Here is a 27,382-nt window from a genome sequence, read left to right on the forward strand (position 1 = left end):
CGGGGTTTCTCTCGTCATTAAACCGCGGAGACGTTGCCTAATGCCTCAGAAAATCTGATCTGCCTGTTTACATGACAGTCGCATTGGCACATATCTGATTGATGTCTGATATATGTCCACATATGAATGAGGCCTGAAACCGATCTCGAAATGTCCGAATGCATGCGTTTTTTTCCTGTTTACTCTGTCATAGAACACATCCGATCTGTGTCACATATGAGCAAAAACTCGGAATTGGGTCACATTTCACTGACAGTGTAAACGAGGCCTTATTCAAATGAACCGCACTCACAGAGCAATCGCACCAGGGTTTGTTTCAATCCAAACATGCCAAGTGTGAACACACACTAAGTCGCTTTGGGTAAAAGCGTCTGCTAAATGAAATGGAAAATGCTCATGAAAAAGATTTTTTTTTCTGTTTTGCTGCAACAAAGCCTGTAAAACTCACAAGTGAAACTCAAAAATAAATGATAATGAAACCCCTTTAAGGTGATATTTCGTGGTTGGAGAACACATTCATGACATTTAGTTTTGTAAAAGGCTTGGTATTTGGGTTTGTTTGGCAGCATCTGGCCAAAGATTTAGTCCAAATCCTGTGACCAAACATGGTGCTTTGAAACTCAGGACATGTAGTTCAATGTATGGTCATTGTACATTTCTCAGCAGTGACATTATTGTAGTAAATAACCCTTTGTGAAACTGGTCAAAGTAAATAGACTGTCTGTGAATCAGACCCAGAATAAGTCACGCATTGCACCGGAAATGTTCAGTTTCAAAGTCCAGGGTTGATGGTATCTAAGGTCCCAACACATGATGCCTCGTGTTATATTGTTTAACTTTTTTTGTAAATGTATTATTGATTTTCTCAACCCAAATATGATGAAAAATGTATCCCTTTGAAATGGCTTGATTTATGTTAATCTCTACGTTAGACTACATAATCCAGTCCATAACGCAATAGAAAAATAAAGAAAAATGTAGGCTAGATTTAGGAAGTTTAATTTATGAAGTGTGAATGAGATATTTACTGAAGCATTTTGTCACATTAGCGCATGTGGAAGTCGAGTGTACTTGTTGTCTTTTTAGAGCCTACATCTATATGATCTTTCACACTGTTTCACACCATGTTTTCAGACAAAACCAGATGTTAAACTATCAGATGCAGTTTCTCAGTTCCTAATTGTCACGAGAGGAGTTTTTCAAAATGTTGTCATTACAAAAATCTGCCATATTTAATGGAGTCAAAAAGGTAGTGCTGGTAATGTGCAGAGTTAAGTGTTCACTTCCAAGGGAACACAACAAGCGTATTGATTCAAGCCTTTAGATAAAACATCTATCAAATTAATGTATGTAACTAATGAAGTTATTGTGATGTAACTCTAACAAACACACTGTAATTTGATCTCAACTGGTTTTTGAAATGCGCATATGTGTAGGTGTGCAACAAAGCGATGTTTTCTTTTTCATGCAAATATGCAAAACTCTGTGTACAAGAAGCATTTGTTAACTTTGAACTAGAATTGAGTTCAAGTTGTGGGAACAGCCTTCATTTATGCTTTACAGAAGAGAGTTTGTATAAGCCCTTGTTCGTCATTGAAGGAAGTTTCTGCTGAGTGTTTGTTTGGTGTTAATTGCAACAAACCTAACTAAACATTAATATCTTTCACTGAGTGCTTTGTTTCAATTAGATAAGAATGTGTTTTGTAATGAGTGTTTTGTGGTGTTTATTGCAGAAGAGCTGCTGAACAGTTTCGCGGGGCAGCCCGGCTCGTGGAGGCACTGCCTCTACTTCCTCTCCAACAGCAGAAATGAATATGTCATGATGTACAGCCTTACTGTGTTCGAGGTAAAACTAATTTCAGTTCATTATCTTATGTAGATTAACTTCATGAAAATTGCCAAGTCCATGTTCAAGTCATACACTAATGTTCAAAAGTTTGCAGTCAATTTTGGAGGTTTTTTGGAGGTTTATTTCCTCTCTTCTGCTCACCAAGGCTGCATTATTTGATCAAAAATACAGAAAAAAAAACAGTAATATTGTGAAATATGATTACAATTTTAAATAACTCTTCTATTTGAATAGATTTTAAAATGTAATTTATCCGTGTTGAAAGTAGAATTTTCAGCATCTTTACTGAAAATTATTTATAATTATTATAATAAATCATTATAATATGTTGTTTTGCTGCTCAAGAAACAATTTTTTAAAAGAAGAAATTATCATTATAATGATATATTTAAATCGTACATTAAAGTGTACCAAGTGAACTGCATAGTTGCATTTATTTGTTCTGCATTTATTTTTATTCTAATTTTAATTTGAAAAATAGTTTCCTTTGGAGGTTTTTTTTCATTAGTACAATAATGCCAGTCTTTTAGTTTTTAGTTTTAAGGGGAATTGGCATGATGAAAATATCACAATGCAAATAAACACACCTTACTGGTAAAAAAAACAAATAGGCTTAATTTTCTTGAAATATGACCTGGATATGTTTGTGTAATTATCCTAAAATACAATATGCAAGCACAGGTATCCTCTGCTGTGTTTTACGATATGAGATATGATGACAATAAATTTGTCGATCGTCCTCTGCAGAATCTTGTGAACAAGATGTGGGTCGGTGTAGCCAGTGAGGACAAAGCAGAACTTCGGAGCTGCTTACCCAAGCTTCTGCTATCCCAGCATGCACTGCTGCCTTTCTTCATCCGAAACAAACTCTGCAAAGTCATCGTTGACATTGGACGCCAGGACTGGCCTATGTTCTACCATGACTTCTTCAGCAACACCTTACAGGTACCTGTTCTTCTTTACTGCTGTTACTACTGAATTATGTAAAAAAAAAACTGAACTGGCTTCATCTTTGTGGTGTGTGTTGCAGTTAGTGCAGTCGCCGTCTCTCGCGCCGCTGGGTTTGGTTCTGCTCAAGATGACCTCAGAAGAGCTGGTCTGTCCCAGAGAAGACTTGAGCGTCGCTCGTAAAGAGGAGCTGAAGAAACTCCTGCTGGATCAGATCCCCACCGTACTGAACCTTCTGACTGGTGAGACACTCATAACTGTTTCATTGAAAGTATATGTGGGTGTAACTATTCTTTAAGCACTGGAACCTGTATCATGTGATTAGACTTGCAGTTTCATTTTTAACAACTCTCTTTTGCTCGCAGGTATTCTGGAGACGGTGTGGGACAAACACAGTGTTACAGTCACCACTCCCCCTCCATCCCCCACGTCAAGAGAGTCAGGTGAGCTTCTGCTTTCCTCTTTTGAAAAGTGAGGTCTACATCAGTGGTACCAATTAGTGCTCAAAATCTCACATTTTCATATGAATTCATGCAAAATTTCCTCCTAGTAAAATAGTTGTTTTCTTGTGAGATTTGGTTGGGAAAAAGCGTTTGAAAAATGGCTTGTCTGCAGCTTTTGCTTGTTTTTTGCCACTAACATACATGTTTGCATGCTCTATAATCATGTAGCCTGAGCAATTTAATAGTAAAATTTCATTTTTTTGTCATTTTTTTTCATCAAGTAATCAATTAATAAAACATTTAATCTAATTTATATTTAAACTAAATGTAATTAATTTAATTTCATTAGTAAACCTTAGCTAAAACAGTTCTGATGCCTAACAAAATTGTAATTTAATTAACTGAAATTTTTATTAGTGAACTTTGAGTACATGTATTAATAAATAAACCAATTCATTTATTTATTTATTTATTTATTTATAGACAGTTATGCTGTTGGACATTTCCTATTTTTACTTCTGAAGTCGTGATTACGAGCTTGTCGCATTCAAGTGATTAGTTGTGGGAAAGAATAGGAATCATGGAGGACGCCTGTTTCATGAGGGAATCTTATTAAAAAAAATGTAGTAAAGCCCAAATGTATAGAAGATATTTCATTTTTAATAAAATGTAGCATCCCATTTGTTAACAACCGTATAAACATTCACTGTGCTTTCTATGACTGAATTTCGGTCCAATACATGCTATTTTCGCTGTGTATAAAACATACAATATGCTTCAAATGTTTATAATGTATGTAAATTGTAAATATGCACTACTTAAAAGACAAGGCAGTGTAGCTGTTGTGCCATTATGGCATGGATAACTCGGAAACTCAATTATATCTCAGTTTCCTAGTAGTAAATATGGCTTGACAGGGCGTTCATGTCCAGTTTCTTACTAGGAATCTCATATATACAATAATTCCGATAGCATGTGAACGCAGCATTACTCAAAGTTTTCAATACATTTTTGTAATTGATTTTCAGTTTCGATTTTGTCTTCCAACGATTATAAAAACAAGATAATTAAGGTAAAATGATCATTGTGCGGCTGCTGAAAAGAAAATGGGCTTCGGATACGTGCCTAAACGCGCACACACAAAAATAATAAAATAGTCAAATAATATTTCATAGTGTTACTGTACACATGTATATAGGGCTGTGCAATATAGCTAAAAAAATTATCACGATATAATGTTTCATATCGTTCGGTATCGCTAATATTGAAATTTTTTTAGAACCTTTTTTTTTTAAGATAAGTAGAAAAGTTTGAATTTAAACCACTGTTTTTTATTTTATTTATCCACATTAAGGCAAACAACTAATTATTTTAAAATAAAATGTAAAAAAAATATAATTTATCTTATATTAAGATAAAAAAGTAAGTGTTAAAGAAACTCTTGAACTTAAAATGTTATAAAATGTGTGCAAAGTGCAATGTAAAAGTGTAAACGTAGAAGAATCAAGGCAAACTTTGAGGTAGATCAACATCTGTAATAAGTAGGGGTGTAACGGTTCACAAAATTCACGGTTCCTTACGACACAGTTAGGTACATTTTGAGATACAGCAAAAAGAAAGAAATGCCAAAGAAATTTCCTTGATTTAAAAAAAATATATTATTAAAAAGAAAAGTTATTTTTAAATTAGTCTGAGTTTTCCCTACATCTTGAAACGTTTACTTTTATAAATGGGTGTAATATATTTGAAGGATGAACAACTGTGTTTTGGTCATCACATTAAAAATAACATTTAAATATGATAATATGTGAGTTTTGAAGTGCTGGAAAAAGATGTGTGATGTACTTGAAAGCATTTTACTATTCCTGCCAAACATGGTTACTGTGAGTGTTACTACAGTACATTAAATCCATATACAATGAATGTTGCTGATCTATGGACTTAAATATAACTAACGTTAGTTCATTCATGGCGCAATGTTTCTCCTGGTTTCCACGTCAGCGCAATTTGATCCGTTAATAACGGAGAAATTTGAATGTTTCTCACTCGATCTCACGCTGATGTTATTACTTCAGTGGTGGATTCAAATGCTTTCTTTACTGGATCTCTTAGCGCTGTGTAGTAACAGTGTCGCTTGATCAAGATCAAGATCGGCTCGCGCTGCACTCACTGACATTGATGGTCCAAACTGATAAACGGTCCGTGGAGCTCAAAATAATAGCGCAGTTTCGTTCCGCTTTCATTCCGCTTGCCATTTGATGTCGGGCGACGTTATGGTGGTCGCGCGTGCATTTGAATGAAAATATTGAGCGCTATATCGAACATTTTTTATATCGTTACCGACAATGGTGTACCGTCGATAAATACCGATACCGTTTTATCGCCCAGCCCTACATGTAAAGTTTATCCTTATTAAAGTTACTTCAGTTATTCGGTAAAGATCATTGAGTGATATTCTTTTGTCATTTGTTGTTTGATTAACATTAATGACAGACAGAAGCAGGTTTATTAGGCTGCTGTCACTTTAAGAGTGTATTGCTGACTGTTTACTTGTTACGTAATTGAGGAACTTTTTCTTACGTTAGTTAACCTAGTATTAGTGTTTGCTGAAGTATTGATAATTGTGAAATTTTACTGATATTTAAAATTACTCGTATTGTGAAATAAGGTGATCATATCGCCCTCCAAAATACATTCAAATATACATACATGTCGTGATTTCAGCATTGACCAAAAATAATCGTGATTATGATATTTGTCATAATAGAGCAGCCCTAGTCATCAACCAATACTGATGTAATGACCACCAAATGGTCTGTCACTAGTTGAAACTTGCCAATAAATGATTTGTGTATTAATTGTTGTCTTTTGTCATGTTCTGTAGGTGTTTTGGGGGGCAACAGCACACAGATGATCCTGGAAGCTGAAAGTGCCGCTCTGTGTCTGCTAGCGCTGGAATGTTTGGCTCATCTCTTTAGCTGGATTCCTCTCTCCACTTCTATCACTCCATCCCTCCTCGCTTCTATTTTTCATTTTGCTCGCTTTGGATGCCAGCAGCCAATCAAAACTAAACCTCTGCCCACTTCGAATGGAGACTCCGCCCCTGGAAATCTCCCAGCCAATGGCGGCAGTGGACACGGCAGGACTGGTCAGATGGTGGGCCAATCCGATCGCGCCAGGCTGGGCGTTATGGCCATGAACTGTATCAATGAGTTAATGTGCAAAAACTGCGTCCCTGTGGACTTTGAGGAGTTTCTGCTACGCATGTTTCAACAGACGTTCTACCTACTTCAGAGACTCACAAATACACACTCACACAGCAACACACACACTATCAAAAGCAGATTGCAAGAATTAGATGAAAGGTAAGAGATAGATGCACTTGACTCAAACATTTAACTCATTGATGCTGCTGCTTTTTAACCCCTTCCATCTGTCTGTCTGTCTCTATCAGCTATGTGGAAAAGTTCACCGATTTCCTCAGGCTTTTTGTTAGTGTTCATCTGCGGAGGATCGAATCTAACGCCCAGTTTCCTCTAGTGGAATTTCTAGCTTTGCTCTTCAAATACACCTTTAACCAGGTAAAACTCTTTCATTTAATGTTCCTGGAAGGACCAACTCTAACACACCATATTCATGTCTAATGATATTTCCTTTTCCTGTACTTTGATTACCCAAACTTTCCTTGTTCCTCTTAATTTTTGACACCATCACCATCCTTTTTTTATTGTTTTTAACATATTTTAATGCACACACCTTGTTTTGGAGGTATTTTCAATAATGGTTTCCTGGTAATAGTTGAATTTCTGTTGAAAAAGTCTAGACTGGAAGATGCTTTTTTACCAATGGCTTCATCGGCAGGGCTCTAGAGTGCGACCAAATTTTGTAAGGGTGCGACTAAAATTTTTCCTAGGTCGCACCGGTGCACCTAACGTCCTCGCATCCGCTGCCTCTCCACGAACTAAGTGTTTGTTCTCCTTTGACGGAACTCACACACTCATGGGAACTCACACTCTTCTCTCACGCTTAATGAGTGATGACGGAGGACAGAATTAAACATTCAAACGTAGCCTGGTTACACTTAAGGTCTGTGATATTAGTCTGATTTTATTTTAGATTTCGGCTTCCAAAGATTATAAAAAATAATATATTGAGGTAAAACCATTAAAAACTATAGCCGCATTCTATCTAGTGCAACTTCTTCCCTTCGCAGCATTACACTGTCATTTCTCCCTAAAACTCAAACCTAACGACAGAATCAGCACGATCGGTGATTGTTGTAAAATGCAGTCTAGCTACTGTTGCTAACTTGCGAGACGCGTTAAATAATTAAAAGAGCTATTAAAAGCACAAAATCTGCGCAAGAGATGTTGTTCGCAAGGCGGCACGCGCTCCGAAACCGAGACAAGCAAATGATAGCCTACTTTGGGTTTAATGTGCGTGTCTAAACGATCAAATGTAAACAAAAGTATGTCAAAATGACCGGCTTGGCGATTCACTAAAAACAGTTTGTCTTAAATGGACGTAGTTATGGAAATAGTTGGGAGAATATGGTGCATCAGATCAGTAGCAGATCTGCACTCGGTCTTAAAGGGGCCGCAGTCTAGTAAACATGCGGACGATTGCGCCATTACTGCGAATCAAACAACAAGAGAAAAATCACTACAAAGCTCTTGAAAGAATAACTTCAGCTTTATTAAGCATTAATCTATTTATGAAAAATTATGCAGTGTTATTTTACATTTGATTACTTTATTAGATTTCTTTTTAGACTAATATATATATATGTGTATATATGTGTGTATATATATGTATATATATGTGTATATATGTGTGTATATATATATGTATATATATGTGTATATATATATATATAAATGTGTATATATATGTGTGTGTATATATATATATATATATATATATATATATATATTAGTGGTGGGCCGTTATCGGCGTTAACGTGCTGCGTTAACGCGAGACTCTTATCGCGCGATAAAAAAAATATCGCCGTTAATCTATTCTCCAAGTTGGGTTGGGAGATGGCTCTATACTACACAAGCTATGATGACGCAATCTACCCGCGGCCGCGAGGTAAACCCGGCTGCAACGCATATTCGTCGTCATCTTAAGTAAACACGGCTGAAAGTGAAAGCTGGTGAAAAAGATCGGTGCAACATCCATTATTTGGACTTGGTTCGGGTTTAAGCCGTCAGACGAGCAGCAGCAAACTATATACAGAGTGTGTGGGGTAACAGTTCGGTAAGTTAACACACGACTAATCCGTTCGACCACCTCAAATTCAAAACGAAACATGATATCACTGAATACCAGCGCGCGCGTATTATTCCCATTCCAATATATCTTAGTGGTGTAGCACATAATCTCGATTTTAAGAATCGTTGTTGTGTTTCTTTTTAACTGAAAAGACATCAGTTAGACAATATTCTAATTTTAAATTTGGGGTTTCATAAGCTCCAAGCCATAATAAACATTAGACCTACTTGACCTAAGTCTCTGCAGCTAGTGTAAGTTACTTAAATTGTATTTATCTGCAAAATTATGTTGTATACTTACAGTTTTGCACAATATATGTTCTCAAAACTACATACACCCTTTAAAAAAAAAAACATTTAGCAGTTGTTTAGCATGGGTCTGTGTAATCTGTTCTGAAATGGTTTTATTATAATATACTGTATATCGTTATCGCAAGAGGCTGCAATGTATATCACAATATAGATTTTAGGCCATATCGCCCATCCCTAATTGATAGCCTATAGTAGTTGATAATAACATAGGCCTACCTAATGTTGCCTATGGACGGTAACAGTACAGTAGTAACCTTTTACAGTCAATGAGTAGAACAGCTTTCTCAAGCAGTTTGTGATGCATTTTGGAAACAGGAGATGAGCCCCAGTGCTGCGTTCCAGTCCAAAATTGTCATGCCCTTCACTCGCTAACTTCCCTTCCTCTCGTTCACTCGGATGTACGTCATTGCGAGTGCCCACTACTGGCGGAAACTGCAATGGGCTGAACTGGAACGTCCTAAGCCCTTGATCACTTGGAATCAGCTGTGGAGTTGATTTATTATTTACATTTTTTTCCCTTTAATAATTTGTTTAATGCAGCATCCAAATGTTTATAGGTGTGTTTGGGTTGTTTTAAATTTAAAACATTATAATTAATATATCATAGAGTTGTCTGTGTGGTGGTGATTAGACGAGATATGTGGTGACGTCACAATCGTACTGCATTGTGGGACATATAGGTGCCTGAAGTGTACATTTGAAGCAGACTCGCTCCCTCGGTCAAAATCGAGGGAACGAGGGTCTGTCCATATAAACTTCCCTCGTCCACTTCACGAAGTGGAACGCACTTCAAAATGGCGGCAGGGATTCCCCCAAGGGGAAGTGCTTAGGGAAGTTCGCAAGTGCGTGTCTAAAAGTGGACTGGAACGCAGCACTGGTCTAATGCGCCACCTGGCTTGAGAAACCCGTTCTCAAAGACTTACTTTTATAGTCATTATTTGGGTAGCACACATATTCTGAATGTCTTCGGCAGAATTCAAATGAGCCATTTTAATCTAGATTAATCTAGATTAATTTCAAAATTAATCTAGATTAATCTAGATTAAAAAATTAATCTATGCCCACCTCTAATATATATATATATAATATCTATATATATATATATCTATATATATATCTATATATCTATATATCTATATATATATATATCTATATATATCTATATCTATATATATATATATATATATATATATATATATATATATATATATATATATATATAAAAATATATATATATATATATATATATATATATATATATATATATATATATATATATATATATATATATATATATATATATATATATATATAAAAACAAAAAGAACCGATAAGAATACAGTTAAAGTACCGGATCGATAAGCAGTATCGGTAAGAGTAGGAATACCGTTAAAACCCTTTACTCCCCGGTCAATGCTCCGACAACAGCCCAGACATGAAGCTACTTCAGCCACCATTCTCCCCAGTCCCTGGTAAGATGCCAAGCCCTGGTCTTTCGTCGGAGATGGCATCCGACTCAGAGACGGAGGTAGAGCCTATACCGCGCCTGAGCTAGAGACTCAAAATAGTTAGTTTGGCAGCTCAGTGAAGCACTTTACATTTTTTTTTTTTTTTTTTTGATTTTTATTTACCTACACCTTATTCTTGTTTAAAATCATTTACATAATATGAATGTATATAGAGCGTGATAAAAAGGTGACCTTGAAATTGTGGCGTTAAAGGTGACGCGAGCCGAGAAAAATTTTCGGTGCACCCAAATTTTGTGCTGGTGCACCTAAATAAAAAAGTTAGGCGCACCAGTGCAACCAAGGCAAAAAGTTAGTCTGGAGCCCTGATCGGTAATGTCATGTTCAGTATTAAACCACAAGATGTGCGTTATCATGACTAACATTAAAGGGGTCATGTCTTTTGACATGCAAGAGGTTATTGTACTATTAAAACATCCTGTAAGTTTCACAACTCAACTTCCTCATTAGTCCAAAACCAGCTTTCATTGAATCCAAGTTCAGAAAACGACTTGTTTCGGAATGTCAAAGTATGATGTAATAGTTTGACGAAATGCGGCCTCTGTAGAATCAGATCATTGCGTCTTTGGCCCCGCCCACTGGCACGTTAGTGAGATGAAGTGAATAGTTAGTGAATAGATGGAGAGAAGAGAGATGCAGGATCACGGGAAAGATATCATTACATTAGTTTGTAGGATCCTAATGCTAGGAAAGTGGTTATTTATTTTTAACTATGTGAATGTCTCAGTGGAGCATTGTTATTTTGTTCAGTTGTTGCAAACAGACTGTTACAGAAAGATACGGACCCAACAGTAATGCGACAACATGTTAATAACAGTGTTCATTTTAATGCCTGATTTGTGATCAGTGATTTTTGATATGTGAGGTTCATTCAGATGTTCTTTCACAAAATCCTTTATTGCTGTTTATACATCAATAAATCAAGCCAGTGACTAAACAGTCAACTTCACACTGTACCTTTTAGTACCATGAAAATAATTTCTTATTTAAATTGATTAAATTATATACAGAAAGCAAAGAACGCTAATCACTGGAGCTGCCAATCACTTCAGTTCAACACAAGACTATAATCAAAGACTCTGTCTACACTGCTCAATGAGTCTCTTATTTCCATCATGTTTGCACTGTGTTGGTTATTATGAAAGCATCTGTGATAGTGCAGAAACAAACATGACTGTGATTGGCTACAATGCTCAGCGCTTCAACCTTTTATGCAGTGGGAGTATAAGTAATTATAATGCTGTAATTAACACTTTACGATTAGTTAATCTCAACAGATGTGATTAATAAAAACGCGGTGAAGGTTTTCAATAGAGTTCCATATGTAATGTTCATTTCATATGCAAAGATATTAATAAATCATAGCAGTGGCTGTTCGAGTCGAGTCTAGCAGACTACATTTGAGTCTTCATGGGCACATGCCCCTTTAAACAGTGTTTCATTTAAGTCTTTTCTTCTCTATTGAGTCACATATCTGAGTGAAATGGCTTCTCAAACAAGATCAAATGTAGAGGAGGACTGTAGATGTGGAATTGATTGGATGGTTGTGGTTTGCTATTGGTGGCTCTCATGTGAGTGACAGGTTGCCCCGCCCTCACACCAGTAAACGCATCATCAGAGAAGAGAAGAGATGTTAGAGGGAGGGGAAGTTATTTTGATGTAAAGATTGCACATGACATCAAACGGTTTTGGGGTCACGGTTCGAATCCAGTTCGGTCCAATGGAATTGTTGATTTCAGAATTGTTGATTTGATGCTATGCGGTAAAATGCAACCGCTGCTAGATAAAATAAAAAATACAATCTAGGTGCCGCTCTCTGCCATCCCAGTTTCCTTTCCGTGAAGTTTGTGGAGCGTGTCACAAATCTTTTTTTTTTTGAAACAGCGTATAGGCTACTAGCAAGCTCTTGCGTGTCATCTGAACTCTTGTTTTGGGGTAGTGCGTAGATCGTCTCTTCTTCTGCTCTTTTCCTGTTGTGATGGTTAGCAAACAGTGTTGCATTACCGCATGCGCCCCCTTCTGGATTGGAGTGTGGATCGCCTGTGACTGGCTGTATTCGTCGTCTGACTATATGCACTGAACCGTGACGGTTCAGGGCGAATACATGTACCGTTACACCTCTAATGTGCACTGATAAATCATTTAGAATAAAAACTGCAATATTCCATAAAGTTATTGCAGGTTTTGATGTATTACTAACATTATTACAGCTACTAACATTATAAATGCACTTAAGGAAACAAAATAAAAAATGAAATTCATGACCACTGAATCAGCGCTAAAGTTCTTAAACTTGACATTTTTGTGCATCTCTTCATTTAATGGTCTGTTTATTTTGTTGTAGCCGAGTCACGAGGGTTACCTGGCCTGTCTTGACATCTGGAGTATATTCCTGGACTATCTGACCACCAAGATCAGAAGCCGATTGGCTGACAGAGACAGTGTCATTAACAGGTACATGTCTGTGGACTGTGTGAATGGAGTTTGTGTTATATAGGTTGCTCAAGCATGGAACGCTGTCGTAAACTGTGTGTGTGTGTGTGACCAGGTATAAAGATGCTCTAGTTCTGCTGCTGCGTGAAGTTCTCAACCGGATCCAGTTCAGGTTAAACCAGAGTCAACTAGAAGAACTCGATGATGAGACCCTTGACGATGATGTAAGGATCAATCAAACATACACACTAGGGCTGTCACTTTTGAGAAAAATCAAATTCGAACGGGTATCAAATATCAAGCAATGTATTCGAATATATTCAAATATCTATGAGCTCAATTCAGTCACAAATATAGCCTGTATATAATATAGCCATAGCCTGTCTGAACTTAATCTATATGAAGTGCCACTATGCATAGCCAATCACAAAATTAGGCTAACGTTACATGGAAAAAAAGGTGCCGACCGGTTGTGCAGGAAAGTATGTACGATGTTGGACGCCTGGCCGTCTGCTGTGTCTCTGACTCCGCTGCCTCATTTGGATGGTAACTTGACAGGTGAGCGTGAAGATTGGATGGCGAGGATTCGGCAAACTACCTCATCTTTAACGGTTACTTTACCATCTACGGTGTAGAACCCAAAATATTTCCAGACACTACTTTTTAGATGAGTTGGGGTCGTAATTGTCTGCTCAGGCTAGCCGTTCTGTGCGTTATCTTCCATTCTCAAAACAGGGTGGCTATTGGCTATTATTCACTTGATTTGGTCATGGGCCTACGCTACAATACGTTTAGAGCACCCTCTACTGGATGAGATGGCAAACAATTAAATAAAAAACAAACGGTCTAATCATAGACTGTAAAAAATGCGGTACACATGGCACTTTAAAAACCGAATAGTTAATTCATAGTTCGATTATGGATATTTCATGTCATGTTCGAATGCATATTTGAATATTGAATAAAAAGTGACAGCCCTAATACACACGGTTATAGTTGCTAAAACATCTCTTTTTTTTTTGGGCTGAATTTTTGGAACTCTTTCCCCTCTGGTTTCTATAGCAACAGACGGAATGGCAACGGTACCTGCGTCAGAGTTTGGAAGTGGTTGCCAGGGTGATGGAGCTGCTGCCATCCCAGACCTTCTCTGTTCTGGTGGGTGAACCTCTCTATCTCTCTCTCTCTCTCTCTCTCTCTCTCTCTCTCTCTCTCTCTCTCTCTCTCTCTCTCTCTCTCTCTCTCTCTCTCTCTCTCTCTCTCTCTCTCTCTCTCTCTCTCTCTCTCTCTCTCTCTCTCAGGTGTAGATGAGTGGGTGAACATGCTCTCGCTCTCTCTCTCTCTCTCTCTCAGGTGTAGATGAGTGGGTGAACATGCTCTCGCTCTCTCTCTCTCTCTCTCTCTCTCTCTCTCTCAGGTGTAGATGAGTGGGTGAACATGCTCTCTTTCTCTCTCTCTCTCTCTCTCTCTCAGGTGTAAATGAGTGGGTGAACATGTTCTCTCTCTCGTTCTCTCTCTCTCTCTCTCTCAGGTGTAAATGAGTGGGTGAACATGTTCTCTCTCTCGTTCTCTCTCTCTCTCTCAGGTGTAGATGAGTGGGTGAACATGTTCGCTCTCTTTCTTTCTTTCTTTCTTTCTCTCTCTCTCTCTCTCTCTCTCTCTCTCTCTCTCTCTCTCTCTCTCTCTCTCTCTCTCTCTCTCTCTCTCTCTCTCTCTCTCTCAGGTGTAGATGAGTGGGTGAACATGTCTCTTTCTCTCAACACAACTCTTTCTCTTTGAACTGAAAACAATGGACTCTCCATTGGCAATTCTAATAACTATTTTATATGGAAGCAAAACTGATTTCAGTGAAGTCCAAAGTATTCATGGAGGATTTACGATTTTAAATCAAATTCTGCTGTAATCCACACGAGGAGTATTAGAGCTGTCAATCAATTTAAATGTTTCATCAAATGCCCTATCTATCTATCTATCTATCTATCTATCTATCTATCTATCTATCTATCTATCTATCTATCTATCTATCTATCTATCTATCTATCTATCTATCTATCTATCTATCTAAATGTATTTTTATCTATCTATTTATATTTCTTATCTGCCTGTCTGTCTATCTGTCAATCTATCATGTTTTTCCTGTTATTATTAATTCCATTAAATTTGTATGTTAAATGGCATTGATGATAAGTATCTGATGAGTAGAGCATGATTGTGTGTGTGTGTGTGTTTAGTTTCCGGTGCTCCAGGAGGATCTGGACGTTTATCTTGGGCTGCAACAGTATATCGTGAGATCAGGATCAAGTGAGTTTCTCTTCATGGTCACAGTCTGAATATTCTGCGGTTTTCTAGATAGTAGCTTTGTTTTCAAACCCGTACCGTACAGCTGCACACCCAGATTACACTTCTAAATGCAAATGCAGTTTTTGACAGAATTATTAGATGCATTGTTTTGGGTGTATTTGTCATGGAGAATGCATTGCAACAATGCTAATGTGTCGTTTTCACTCAGTATCCAAATGTCACTGTTTGCATGTTAATCCACTGAAGCATTAAGGGGAATTTGTTGGAAATATGATATCTTTCACACATTTCCTTGTTCTTCAGGCTGCACTGTTTTTTTTCTTTTTTTCTTTTGCTATCTGACTTCCTTCTGTCAAATATCTTGTATAAATATGTTGCTGCCATTTTTTGACCTTAGTGTATAATAATCAGCCCAAGTAAGCGGGCTGTACAACTACAGACAAGATGAAATATAGAGGAAGTTCTACATGAACTGTGTTTGGGGCAGTAAGATTTCTTTTTAAATGTTTTTGAAAGAAGTCTCTTATGCTCACCAAGGCTAAATAAAAACGGTAATATTGATAAATATTACAATTAAAAATAACACATTTAAGTAATGTATTTATTCCTGTGATCAAAGCTGAATTTTCAGCATCATTGCTCCAGTCTTCAGTGTCACATGATCCTTCAGAAATCATTCTAATATGATGATTTGATGCTCAAGAAACATTCATTATTATTATCAATGTTGAAAACCGTTGTGCTGCTTCATATTTTTGTGGAAACTATGATACATGCATGTCTTTACTGACACTTTTGGTCAATTTAATGTATTCTTGCTGGAAAAAGTATTAATTTCTTCTTTTTGAAACTTACTGACCCCAAAACTTTGAACAGTAGGTTACCTTATTTTGATTGCTTGAGTTGACTTGCTCAGTCAACCTAGTATTTTAGTAGTTTCTGGTCTTGTGATGTTCAGTCTGATGGTGCTTTGTGGCGGGTCTGTTCTCATGTGGCTTGTGAGCTGTTGTTGAGTGGTTTTACACCTCCCTCTCTCTCTCTCTCTCTCTGTGTGTGTGTGTGTGAACAGGTCGCAGGCTGAACATCACAGCGGAGGCCGACTGCAGAAGACTTCACTGCGCTCTCAGAGACCTGAGCTCTCTCTTGCAGGCCGTGGGACGCCTGGCCGAGTTCTTCACAGGAGACGTTTTCACCGCCCGCTTTAATGACGCTCTCGCCATCGTGCAGAGGTCAGTTCCTGATTCCCAATTCCTCATTTGACAACAACACTACCTCCTTATGTGTGCACTTTAATGTCCTCTGTATTTGCTTATGCTTTATGCCATGTTTTTTATGCATATTATTAGTGGTCTTGTTACTGGTTTTGCTGTGTTGTGTAGTGTGCTTCACATGGCTATTTCATCACCTCTTTTTTTTTTTTTACATTTGTCATAAATAACTTTGTCAACAAATCAACAAAGTCTTGATTTTGTTTTTGGGATCTACTAGATAGGTTGTCATGCTTGAATGTTCAGAAACACATTATTTTTCTCATATTCTCCATTGTTGCAGCACCTCTCTTCTCAGTCTGTCAGTAACACTGTTTAGTTCTTGTCTCTATGAAGCCCCTCCTTCTGAGAAGCTTAGATTGCTCTGATTGGTGGGCTGGATCAATGTGTTGTGATTGGTCAACCGCTTCATCGTGTTTTGGAAATGTCCCGTCCCTCACCATAAGTTAACCTTGATTTTCAACAAACTACTGACTAACTCAACCAGGCCTCGTCCTTTATTTTTTGTATGTCTTGTGCGAGAATTATTTAAATATGGAATATTGTGACGTGTTTGTTCCCGGGACAGACATTTTTCATGCTCAAACAGCAACATTACACACTGAAGGAAGATGAACATGTAAAAAAAAAAGGACCTCTTTGATATACTGTTTAAACCCTGGCTCAAAAAACACTTATCACACTAAACAAATGATTACTAATTTAACTGTGTTAACCTCGTGCAGACTGTCCAAATATAAACTAAACCAAGCCTTTTTTCAAAAAGCAAAGGTTTTGGTTTTTGGTGTTACTTTCACAAGTGCAATGTATTTTCCTGTTAACGCCAACACTGTGTCAAAATAATATGCAAACAAATATCATATTATTCATTTAGGAATGAATAGCTTGAATTATTAATGCAGATTGATAGATGGTCAGATGTAAATAACTGACTGAAATATGTGATGTTTAATTCTTGGCCATTTTGTTTCTCCTCCTCTCAGATTGGTGGAAGTGTCGTGTTACGGTTCTCAGATCAGCCTGTATGATGTAGAGATGGCTGTTCCTACAGTGCTCAAACCAGATCTTATAGATGTGTAAGTAGTCATAAACACTGGTCAATGTGCTAGTTGATGCAGGGTAACCTAAATGAGAATAGATTTAAAATAATACCTAAAAAACGTCTCTTTTTTTGCAGCCACGCGCAGTCATTGGCCGCTCTGCAGGCGTATTCTCATTGGCTGGCTCAGTTCTGCGGGGAAGTGCAGCGCCAACAAGATCAAACGCAATTTGTGGATCTCATCAGGTCCAGCATGGACGCCACGACCCCTCTCATCAATGCCAAGGTCACTGGATTTTTAGAAATAATATTTTAATGCTCATTTAAAGCAGAACCGAGTCATTTCAAGTTTAAAGAACTGAAGACATGTTTTTATTAAATGTATATGTGTATTGATATGGGTACTACTGATATTATACTATGTATAATTTCATACAATTAAGAAGCTGATTAATATTATTATCATCAATATTAGATTTAGCTGATATCATCAAGGAAACTATGGAAGCTTGTTTCTGCAATGGAATAAAAAAAGTTAAAAAGGCAATTCTGACTCCCAATTGTAAGGGGAAAATGTAGACTTTTTTTTCTCTCTCAGAATTGTGAGATATAAACTCGTGAATCTGAGGAAAAATTTAAGAATTTTGAGATAAAAAGTTACAATTACCTTTTTTACAAGCTTCCATTACCAACATATTATTGTGCCGATGCTAAGAAAAAATCTATCTATTGAATGCGTTAATGTTCTTAGCCTTTCCTTCCTGTGACGGGGCGGCCCAGAGACAAGTTACAATAGTTTGTTAAATTAAATAGCAGACACTGTTTATTGTGTAACCAACATAACAATATCCAGAAAAAAAGATTTTATGCAAAATGCTGGACTTTTAACTCTTTCCCCATCAGCGTTTTTTATATTATAATTTTTTTAGGCGACAGCATTTTTTATTATTTTTTTCAATCAGCATTTAAATGTGTTCGTCTCTTCAAAAAAATCTTTTAACAAAAAGCTGACAACAGACTATAACGGGCATAAGCAATGCTTTTATTGCTTTTTCTACTAATGTTTTGCCTGTGTTTTGATCAGGAGTTTCTGTACTCATTCAGAAGTTGTTGTTTTTTAATAGCGCCCTCTACCGTATAACAGTGAAAATAATCATAATCACTGGATAATTCCATCAATGCCGGGAAAGAGTTAATTATAAACAAGCCTGAAATACACAGGGACTCTTATTTTGAAATGTATATGCTTTACTATTTCCAGCTGCTCATTCAAACAGACGAGGGAGATAAAATAAGCACTCTTACAATCATCTACAACATATTCCAATATAAACACCATAAAGTAAACATTATCATAATTGATTCAGCCATGTCTTCATAATAAGGTTTGTAGTAGAAATGTACAAAACTATATATTTATTTGTGGGGTTGTCTTGAGACTGAAGCGTGTCTCTCGGCTGTGAGTCTACAGTAGAGTTTTAGATCAGACCGTCTTCTGTTCAACCAGTTATTCTTCATTCTTTCTCTTTGATAAACTCTAATCCGCCCGATCTCCGTGTGTCACAGGTTCCAGAGAAGTTGCTGTTATCTGCGTGCCATCTCCTGGTCTCCATGTCCACCACCGTACGCCCGGTGTTCCTGGTGTCGCTGCCGGCGGTGCAGAATATCTTCAACCTGATCACAGAGAATCATAACCACAGATTACCTCAGGAGGTGTGTGTGTGTGTGTGTGTGTGTGTGTGTGTGTGTGTGTGTGTGTGTGTGTGGGACAGTGTGGCACAGTTTGTACTTGGATCCTTCTGTTGTGATGTAATGTTTGTTGTTGTTTCCTCAAGGCTCACGTCCTGGTGTGTCGAGCTCTGTCCAACATGTTGCTGTTGCCGTGGCCCAGTCTACCAGAAGCAGAGCAGCAGTGGCCGAGCCGTTCGTCCAATCACGCGCGGCTTCTCAGCAGTCTGACGCAACAGTACCGCCTCCTGCCCCGCCCACCCAACCATCATCCCAACAGTGAGAGCAACAGATGATTGATAGCAATGTCAAATATTATAATATATACCATATAGAAATATATATAGCAGTGATGCATTACAATCGATTAAAAGTGACTGTAAAGACATTTATAATGTTAGTTTCTAAATTGATATGAAACAAATCTATTTCAATCGATGCTGTTCTTTTGAACTTTCTATTCATCAAAGAATAAAAAAAATATCACATTTGCACAAAAATATTATGCAGCACAACTGTTTTCAACATTGATAAGATATGTTTCTTGAAATCATCATATTAGAATAATATTTTAAATATTTTAAAAAAGAAAACGAAAGCAGAAGAAAAAAAATTCTTGATAATAAATGCACCTTGGTGAGCATTTCCACTGCAGGTCTTGATGCCCAATTCTGATTTGTTACCGACCCCAAACTTTTTGAATGGTATTTTTTATTTATATAAAGGTTATTTATATATGGATTGTCATTTTATTTTATTTATAATTTTTTGATACAGCCCCTTTTTACCAGTTATTTTTTCCTAAGAGTATTTTCAGAAATGCCAGTAATGTAAATTATGATGTGTCCCTCAGGTAAAGCGGTGATCCAGCAGACTCTGTGTGTGTTGAAGGATCTGGTGGACAGTATATCAGGAGAAGCCACTAAATCACGTCAGATCTGTTACCACAGCCTGCAGGAGTCAGTCCAGGTCACGCTCGCACTGTTCCCTCACTTCATCCAGCAGCCAGGTGAACAAATCATCATCAACATCAGCGTTCATGACCACGACTCCTCCACTGCCTTCTGTTGCTGGAATGATCTTTACTGAGGATTCATATTCTCTCTCTCTCTCTCTCTCTCTCTCTCTCTCTCTCTCTCTCTCTCTCTCAGATGTGACAGACGAGATGCTGAGTTTCTTTCTCACGCTGTTTCAAGCTCTGCGTGTTCAGATGGGTGTAGCTTTCACAGAGCAGATCATTCAGACGTTCCTCAGCATGTTCACCAGGTGACCTCGGCTTCCTCTCGTTCACTCATCATCATGTGTCACTGTGTATACTGATGCTCACTGATCCTCATGTTCCTCAGGGATCAGCTGGCCGTCAGCATCTTACAGGAGGGCAGCTCGGGATCCAGAGTGGTTCAGAAGTTTCTCAAGATTCTGCAGGTTTCAGTGGTTATTAACCCTATAAATTCTACTGTGTCATATTTGATACACATATGTCTAAGGCCTCTAGATTATCAACAAGATAAAACTGTTGTACACAATCTTGTACATGCCCTCTGTATGATTGATAGTTTAGGTTTTTCTAGTAAGTAAAAGGCCTTTCAGGTCTTTTTGCTGTGAAATCTTTACTGAAGGAAAAGTAAAAATAACTTGTATATTGTTAGTAGTATTTGAACTTTTACTGGACTAAAGCAACTTAGATTTACTTGATTATTCATAAATCTTTTTTTTTTTTTGGGGAAAAATGTTAAAATGTGGGTGTCAAATATGATACATCAGGCTTTTGAGGAACATTTATTTGTTCATCTCTGTCATTGTGTTGCTTTGTATTATGTGTTTTAAAACTACAGAGATTTGATCTCTGATTTAAATATCATTTTACTAAGACAGAAGATATAGAGTGACAACTGATGTTTATATGCATTTTTATGTAAGTAGTCTGTTATACTGTTATATGGTCAAAAAGTAAGATGAAATTCTGATAGCTTTTAATGTAAACCTTACTTACTACTTACTTTTTGACCATATAAATAACATCTGCATCATATTGCATATTTCTGCTCAGTTTGGGCCTCTGATTAAAATTGAAGTGTTTTTCTTCCTTGAGAATGAGCTTCATATTCTCACTATATCAGGCAATATGAGCCATAAAAGCCTGATGTATCAAATATGATACTCAAAAAGCACACGTGCAAACTTTTATTCTCTCTCTAAAGGTTCAATTAACTCTTCTATTCAAAATATATTTTTTTGTTCTGACTTATTTCATATGTCAAGCATTACAGGATTGAACATCCAGTTCATCTTTGCTTTATTGTCTCAGGTTGTGGTTCAAGAGCCTGGCCAGACCTTCAAGCCTCTGTTACCCAGCATCCTCAGCCTTTGTTTGGACCAGGTTTACCCAATAGTGGCAGAGGTAAGAGACATGAGTTAAAGACACCCCACCTCAGAGTGCTTAAGGTTAAAATACATTTCCCAGCATCATTTGGTTTACGTAAATAAAAAATAAAAAAAATAATTAAAAAAAAACGGCACCTGTGGTTTCCAGAATATATATATTATATATATATTATATATTTTGCTACTCGTTACAGTATATATGATCTAATTTTTAACTTGGTTATTAACCAGCAAACTAATTAGTTGTTATAATAGTATTTTTTTCCCCACTTTTTTCTGTAAAAATTACATTGACAATGACATGACAAACATTTTTATAGTGTAGAAACCACAATGCAGAACATTTAAAGTCCCTGTAAAGGCAATTCTAAAAAAAAATTCTAAACACATTAGAAATGTTAGAAATGTATTGCTAAAACATATTACAAAGACTGTGAACTGTGAAGTGCTGAATTGTGGAGTTAGACCGTTAAACAGTTTTTCACCATTGCTGTGTTCCGGATTTTTTGGGCGGGGCTAAAACGGGGGCTCGATGACGCACTGAAGCCCCTGAGATCCTGGACACGCCCCTACTTGATGACGCACTGGAGCCCCTGACGCTGGCCCCTCCCCTAAATAGAGCACAATCACATCAGTTTACCGATCGCGAGTTACTGTCAGTACTATTAGTTACTACAGCCTACAGTTTGCTAGCTAGCTATGCATTCGTCACGGAAATGCGTACTACCTGGATGCGATCACGTACAAAACAGATCGGTGTCCTTATTAAAATTTCCAAAAAACGATCATATCAAGAAGAGGTGGATTAATTTAGTGAAGAGTCGCCTTGATGGAGAGCTGAGGATCACCGCCAAAACCTGCCTCTGTAGTGATCATTTTACACGGGATAGTTTTATAAACTTTCGTCGGAGACAACTGGGATTCACTGATAGTCCGCTGTTACTGGTGAATGGGGCCGAACCGACGAGCTCTCGCCTCGGTGTTCATTCTCCCGTCGCGCCGACAACTGGTGCTATCGTCGGCAGTGCGTGCCCACCAATGAGTGTAAGTTGCCTTGTGTGCTTATGTTATAATTATAGTAGGTAGTCCAGGCTCGAACATGTATGGCTTTGTAAAAACAATTAAGCTGCTAGGAGCATCCATTCCGGCTGTAGCGGTGACAGACAGTTGAGTGTGGCGACGGCAGCTTTCCCGCGAGTGGGCGTGGTTTCAGCGCAGCCAGTGGACACGCCCCCAGTGTTTGAGAGCAGAGACTACTGCTCATTTTTTCAAGATTTTGATAGCTTATTTTATGTACTTGCCGGCTTTTTTTATCATTCAAATTTGGCTGGGTGGCTAATAACACATTTTTCTGTGGTGTGACAAACTCAGAACACATACTTAATTTTGACTTTACAGGGACTTTAATACATTAGCATTTACAAGACTAGACATGTGCCGGTATTCGGTAATGCGATAAATCGCGGTAATGAATATGCACGATATTGTTATCGCGGGCACTTCAAAATACCGTGAAAAATTATAGATCAGAATTTATATTTATAGAACGTGCATTAGCTTATTTTCCATCAACCGCTTAAACAAACACTGCGTATATGCTGCGCGAAACACGTGTGCACTCTGATGTAAACAATCCCCACATGTAGAAGCACTGTGTGCATGTAGAAGCACTGTGTGCATGCGGCGCAGTGCGCACTCTAATGTAAACAATCCTCACATGGAGAAGAAGCATGGCGAGAAGGAGGGATGCTGCCGACGATGTATCCCCCTTCTAAAAGCAGGGCTGCAAACTCTATGCATTCAGCGTGAGACTCACGCAATTTACACTTTTCACACGCTCTCGCACCACACATCCATTTTCTCACGCAGAGAAAAATCGCGGAGCAAAGAGTACACTGACACCGACAGACTAGACAGAGCAGGTTACTTTTGATATGAAAAAAATTCTCAGCTATCAGATTCTGTCCATTTTATTATGAAATTCAGACGATAAATACCGTTTTGGCGTTTGTAAATGTGACGTGACTGATCGCTGTAGCGCCTCGGTTCAAGTAAACCGATCATCTGTTACTTTTTATTTAAAGATACAGTACAACTTGGTATTTATGCCTCATACATAATATCGATCAATCAGTGTTTTTCAACCACAGAAAGAGGTCAATAAAACTGCAGGATAACAATTATGTCACAAAACGTTACATTTACCTCAGGAAAGCCATTTAATGACCAACACGTTAGTTGACTAGAAAAAATAGCTATAGAGAGGAGTATTTTGCTAAATATGTGCACTATATTACATTTGTATTATATTTTTACTTGTGTCATAATTGTTATTATAATGACAATTATAATTAATTTTTTTTAAACCGAATTATATTTAATTTAATTTGTTAATTTTTAACCTTTAATAATACCAGCTGACAGGGCTCTCTGTATGTTTACAGCATTATGTGAGATATATTTTTTCTTGAGAAAAATTAACATGTAGGCTATCTACTGTAGCCTACCTAATATTTATCCAAAGAGTCAATATTGAATCAAGATTGAAATCAAATCCCAAGAATTGAATTGAAATCGTGAAAATTGTGTAAAATTCTGTTTAGTTACCAAATGTTTTGACAATCACAATTACACCTATTGTGATGCAAGTTGTTTTTTTTCTACATCCCCCCCAATCCATCCGTTTCTCTTGAGTAATTAAAATACCGTGATAATACCGCATACCGTGATAAAAGCTCAATCAATTAATCGCAGCATGAAAATTTGATACCGGCACATGCCTATACAAGACAAACACTAATCTTTGTTTAGCAGAACAAAGAGTTTAGCTATTTAAAGGTACATTAAAGTCACCATGAAATCAAAATTGACTTTCTTTTTATGGAACATTGTAGTATTTATTATAAATGATTTATTCGTGCACATAATTTTTTAGTTGATCCAATCAATTACTAATGGATAAAATTAAGTTCCAGCCTTTTTTTTTTTTTTGAGAAGCCATTTCACTATAAATCACAATAGAGAAGAAAAGATTATTGCAACTTCTGTTTCATGCCGACTTTAAAAGTCCTCTAATGTTCTTCTTTCTGGAAGCTCTTTTAATTCGCTGATCTTCACCTCTGTGTTCTGCAGCGTTCCTGTCCGGATGTGAAAGCTGAGATGTTTGAGCTGCTCTTCCAGATTCTTCATCAGAACTGGAGGTTCTTCTTCAAGAGCTCAGTGTTGAGCAGCGTACAGAGAACCGGAGCGGAAGAACTCATGGAGAACCAAGCGCAGTTCACGGCTGCCATGCAGGTATCGACCACACGTGTATAATACACACATAACTCTCCTCAAAGCCTGAGTTACAGCATGTCTTAACCAAGCGTCAAGAAATAACCTCTCGTCCATGTGGATCAAAGTGTATAACCTAACAAGACATTTTGTTAGTCGCTATGTTCCTATTTTTGTTTTGTTTTTCATGTTTGGCAGTATTATTTTACTTTTATTATAGTTTTATTATTTATTTATTTAATTAGCTTTTATTTTCATAATTTTAGTTTTCATGTTAATTTTTGTTAATTTTTTTGTAATTTTATAATCTTTTTTATATTGCTATTTTGGTTTAATTTATTTTTATTTCAGTGTTAGTTTATATTTATTCCCAGTTCAATTTTGTTTAGTATGTTTTTCAAGTAATATTTATATTTTATTTTATATAGTTTTAATATCAGTTTTATTTGACAATAACCCTGACGTTTGGGACTGAAATCTCATTGGTCCAAAAATCCTGTTGCACATAGCTGTATATTAATGTTTTGGGGCTTTTGAATGTCTGTAAATTATTTGGCAGTTCTTAGAATCTCGTTACATATACTTGAGATTAAATAGCGGAACTGGAAACGCTGTTATGCGTGATTCTTGTGTCTGAGCGTCGTGTCTTTGGTTTGCAGGCATTTGGTCAGTCTTTCCTACAGCCGGATATTCACATCTTCAAACAAAACTTGAGTTACCTGGAGGTCCTGAACACCAAACACAAGTTGTACCACAGGGTAAGACACGCTGACATATGCTTAAATTTGCTCAAATCAGATTGTGTGTATATACACACATAAAAAAATAAAAATAATAATAATAATAAAAAAAAATAAAAAAAATACAAAGTATATGTATAGGACTTAAAACGTCTCTTCAAAGGAGTGGATAAACATGGCTAAATACATTTAATTTCAGAGAACTATATAAACACAACTTAATATAATTGTTTTAATTTTATAATTTACTAAACCTGTAATTTTCCATTGCCGTTTGGATGTAGTAAAACACCCACAGATATAGCAGAAAACATCTGAGTCATATTTATATTTTCCTCTGTCTTTGGCCATAATTCTAACCTTGAAACCAGGATCAGGCATGAAATAATGCATGTGAAAAATCATCTGAGAATTGAACAGAGGAAGATATAGGACTCATGTCTTTATGGCATTTTTTCTGCTGATTTAATGGATAATACAAGACTACTTCACAAATAGTTGTTGAAAGCAAAAATGCTACGAAATGTATCATATTTTGTGAGCTAGAGCAATTTTTGGTAACACTTTATAATAACATTCAGTTGTAAGTCATTTATAAGTGGTTAGTTAATGATGAACTAATCATTTACAAAACATTCTTAAATGATTAGCCAGTAGGGCTGGGCGATTTAAATCGCGATAATGTTATGCGCATCTCGTCAGTAAAGCCGGTTCCTTGATTAGTAGTAAATCGCCATCACCTGCTTTCAGATGGAGCGGCATTTACTACAAAGAGCCGTAGTTAACTGACAAGCTGAGCCATATCGCATTAATATCGCGGACGTATCGCCAGCGATAATTAATGCGATATGGCTCAGCTTGTCAGTTAACTACGGCTCTTTGTACACAGCAAAAACTCCAGTGTTAAATTAACACTCCTGGGAGTGTATATGCGTCCACACTCAAGAGTGTTGAAGTTAATGATATAATTAAGTGATTAATTTAGTGATGATTGAACATTATTGAAGACACCTGATGTTAACAAGCAGAATCACTGAAGGAGAAAATCTCAAATTGTAAGCCACCGTTATGGCGATCAATGGTTGCTTTAGTTGGGCTCTTGACCCTTATATTATTAACTTTAGATTTTGTTTGTCTGTTGTATCTGAGTTATAATCGCCAGTTGAACAAAGAAAAAAGTGATCTGATGGTGTTGGTTACATTATGACAATCATCATTTGAACTTGATCACTGAACTCATTAAAATCCTTCTTTCTGACTTCGATTTATGTTGTTGGTTACAGCATAACTGTGAATCTGCATAAATGCCCAGAATTTTTGATATAATATAAAGGATTTCTTAAAAGTTGTTTAAAAAAAAAAATCATTCTTTTAGGCACACACAGATGTCAAGATTCAGTCTATGCATCTCAACAATGGTGACGAGCAGAATATTCAATTAGGAAAAGTAAATTACATAGACAATTCAGATCATCATTTATTCATACCGCAATGCATGATGGGAACCATTAATGAGTTGTGATTGGTGGCAGCCACTGCAACATGCTTTATTATTGTCACCATTGTTGAGATTCACAGGCTGATTATTGATGTCTGTGTTTTAAACGAATTTATCTGTATGTCTTTTGATCAGAACAATGTTTATTAAATATTTTGAATTATAAGTAAAGTACTAATAATCATAGGCTGAAGAATCACAAAACTGCTGCTAACAAGTTAAACCAAACTATTTCAATAAGTTTCCTTTCTCTGATCACAGCATGATTATGTCAAAACATAACCAACACTATAAGATAACATTTTACTTTGTTCATTTAACTGTTATAAATCAATAACAGCAGACAAACAACAGTACATTTTAAAGTAA

At 36.9% G+C, this 27,382-nt stretch overlaps 1 protein-coding gene across 1 annotated transcript in view; it reads left to right on the forward strand.

The window, feature by feature from the left end:
* Positions 1-27,382, forward strand: part of xpo6 (exportin 6) — a 39,055-nt gene that overhangs the window by 4,326 nt on the left and 7,347 nt on the right. Inside the window, exons 3-23 of the mRNA XM_082180678.1 lie at positions 1,734-1,846; positions 2,597-2,794; positions 2,880-3,039; positions 3,163-3,240; positions 6,125-6,605; positions 6,695-6,821; positions 12,696-12,805; positions 12,900-13,008; positions 13,847-13,939; positions 15,013-15,082; positions 16,152-16,311; positions 17,334-17,426; positions 17,528-17,675; positions 18,956-19,102; positions 19,225-19,396; positions 19,971-20,126; positions 20,269-20,383; positions 20,464-20,542; positions 21,426-21,518; positions 24,635-24,796; positions 25,435-25,533. Of these exons, the coding sequence (XP_082036804.1) occupies positions 1,734-1,846; positions 2,597-2,794; positions 2,880-3,039; positions 3,163-3,240; positions 6,125-6,605; positions 6,695-6,821; positions 12,696-12,805; positions 12,900-13,008; positions 13,847-13,939; positions 15,013-15,082; positions 16,152-16,311; positions 17,334-17,426; positions 17,528-17,675; positions 18,956-19,102; positions 19,225-19,396; positions 19,971-20,126; positions 20,269-20,383; positions 20,464-20,542; positions 21,426-21,518; positions 24,635-24,796; positions 25,435-25,533 (2,963 nt within the window). The remainder of the gene's footprint in view (positions 1-1,733; positions 1,847-2,596; positions 2,795-2,879; positions 3,040-3,162; positions 3,241-6,124; positions 6,606-6,694; positions 6,822-12,695; positions 12,806-12,899; positions 13,009-13,846; positions 13,940-15,012; positions 15,083-16,151; positions 16,312-17,333; positions 17,427-17,527; positions 17,676-18,955; positions 19,103-19,224; positions 19,397-19,970; positions 20,127-20,268; positions 20,384-20,463; positions 20,543-21,425; positions 21,519-24,634; positions 24,797-25,434; positions 25,534-27,382) is intronic.

This window comes from Leuciscus leuciscus (assembly GCF_965113295.1).
Source record: "Leuciscus leuciscus genome assembly, chromosome: 1".
Classification (NCBI taxonomy): Eukaryota; Metazoa; Chordata; class Actinopteri; order Cypriniformes; family Leuciscidae; genus Leuciscus; species Leuciscus leuciscus.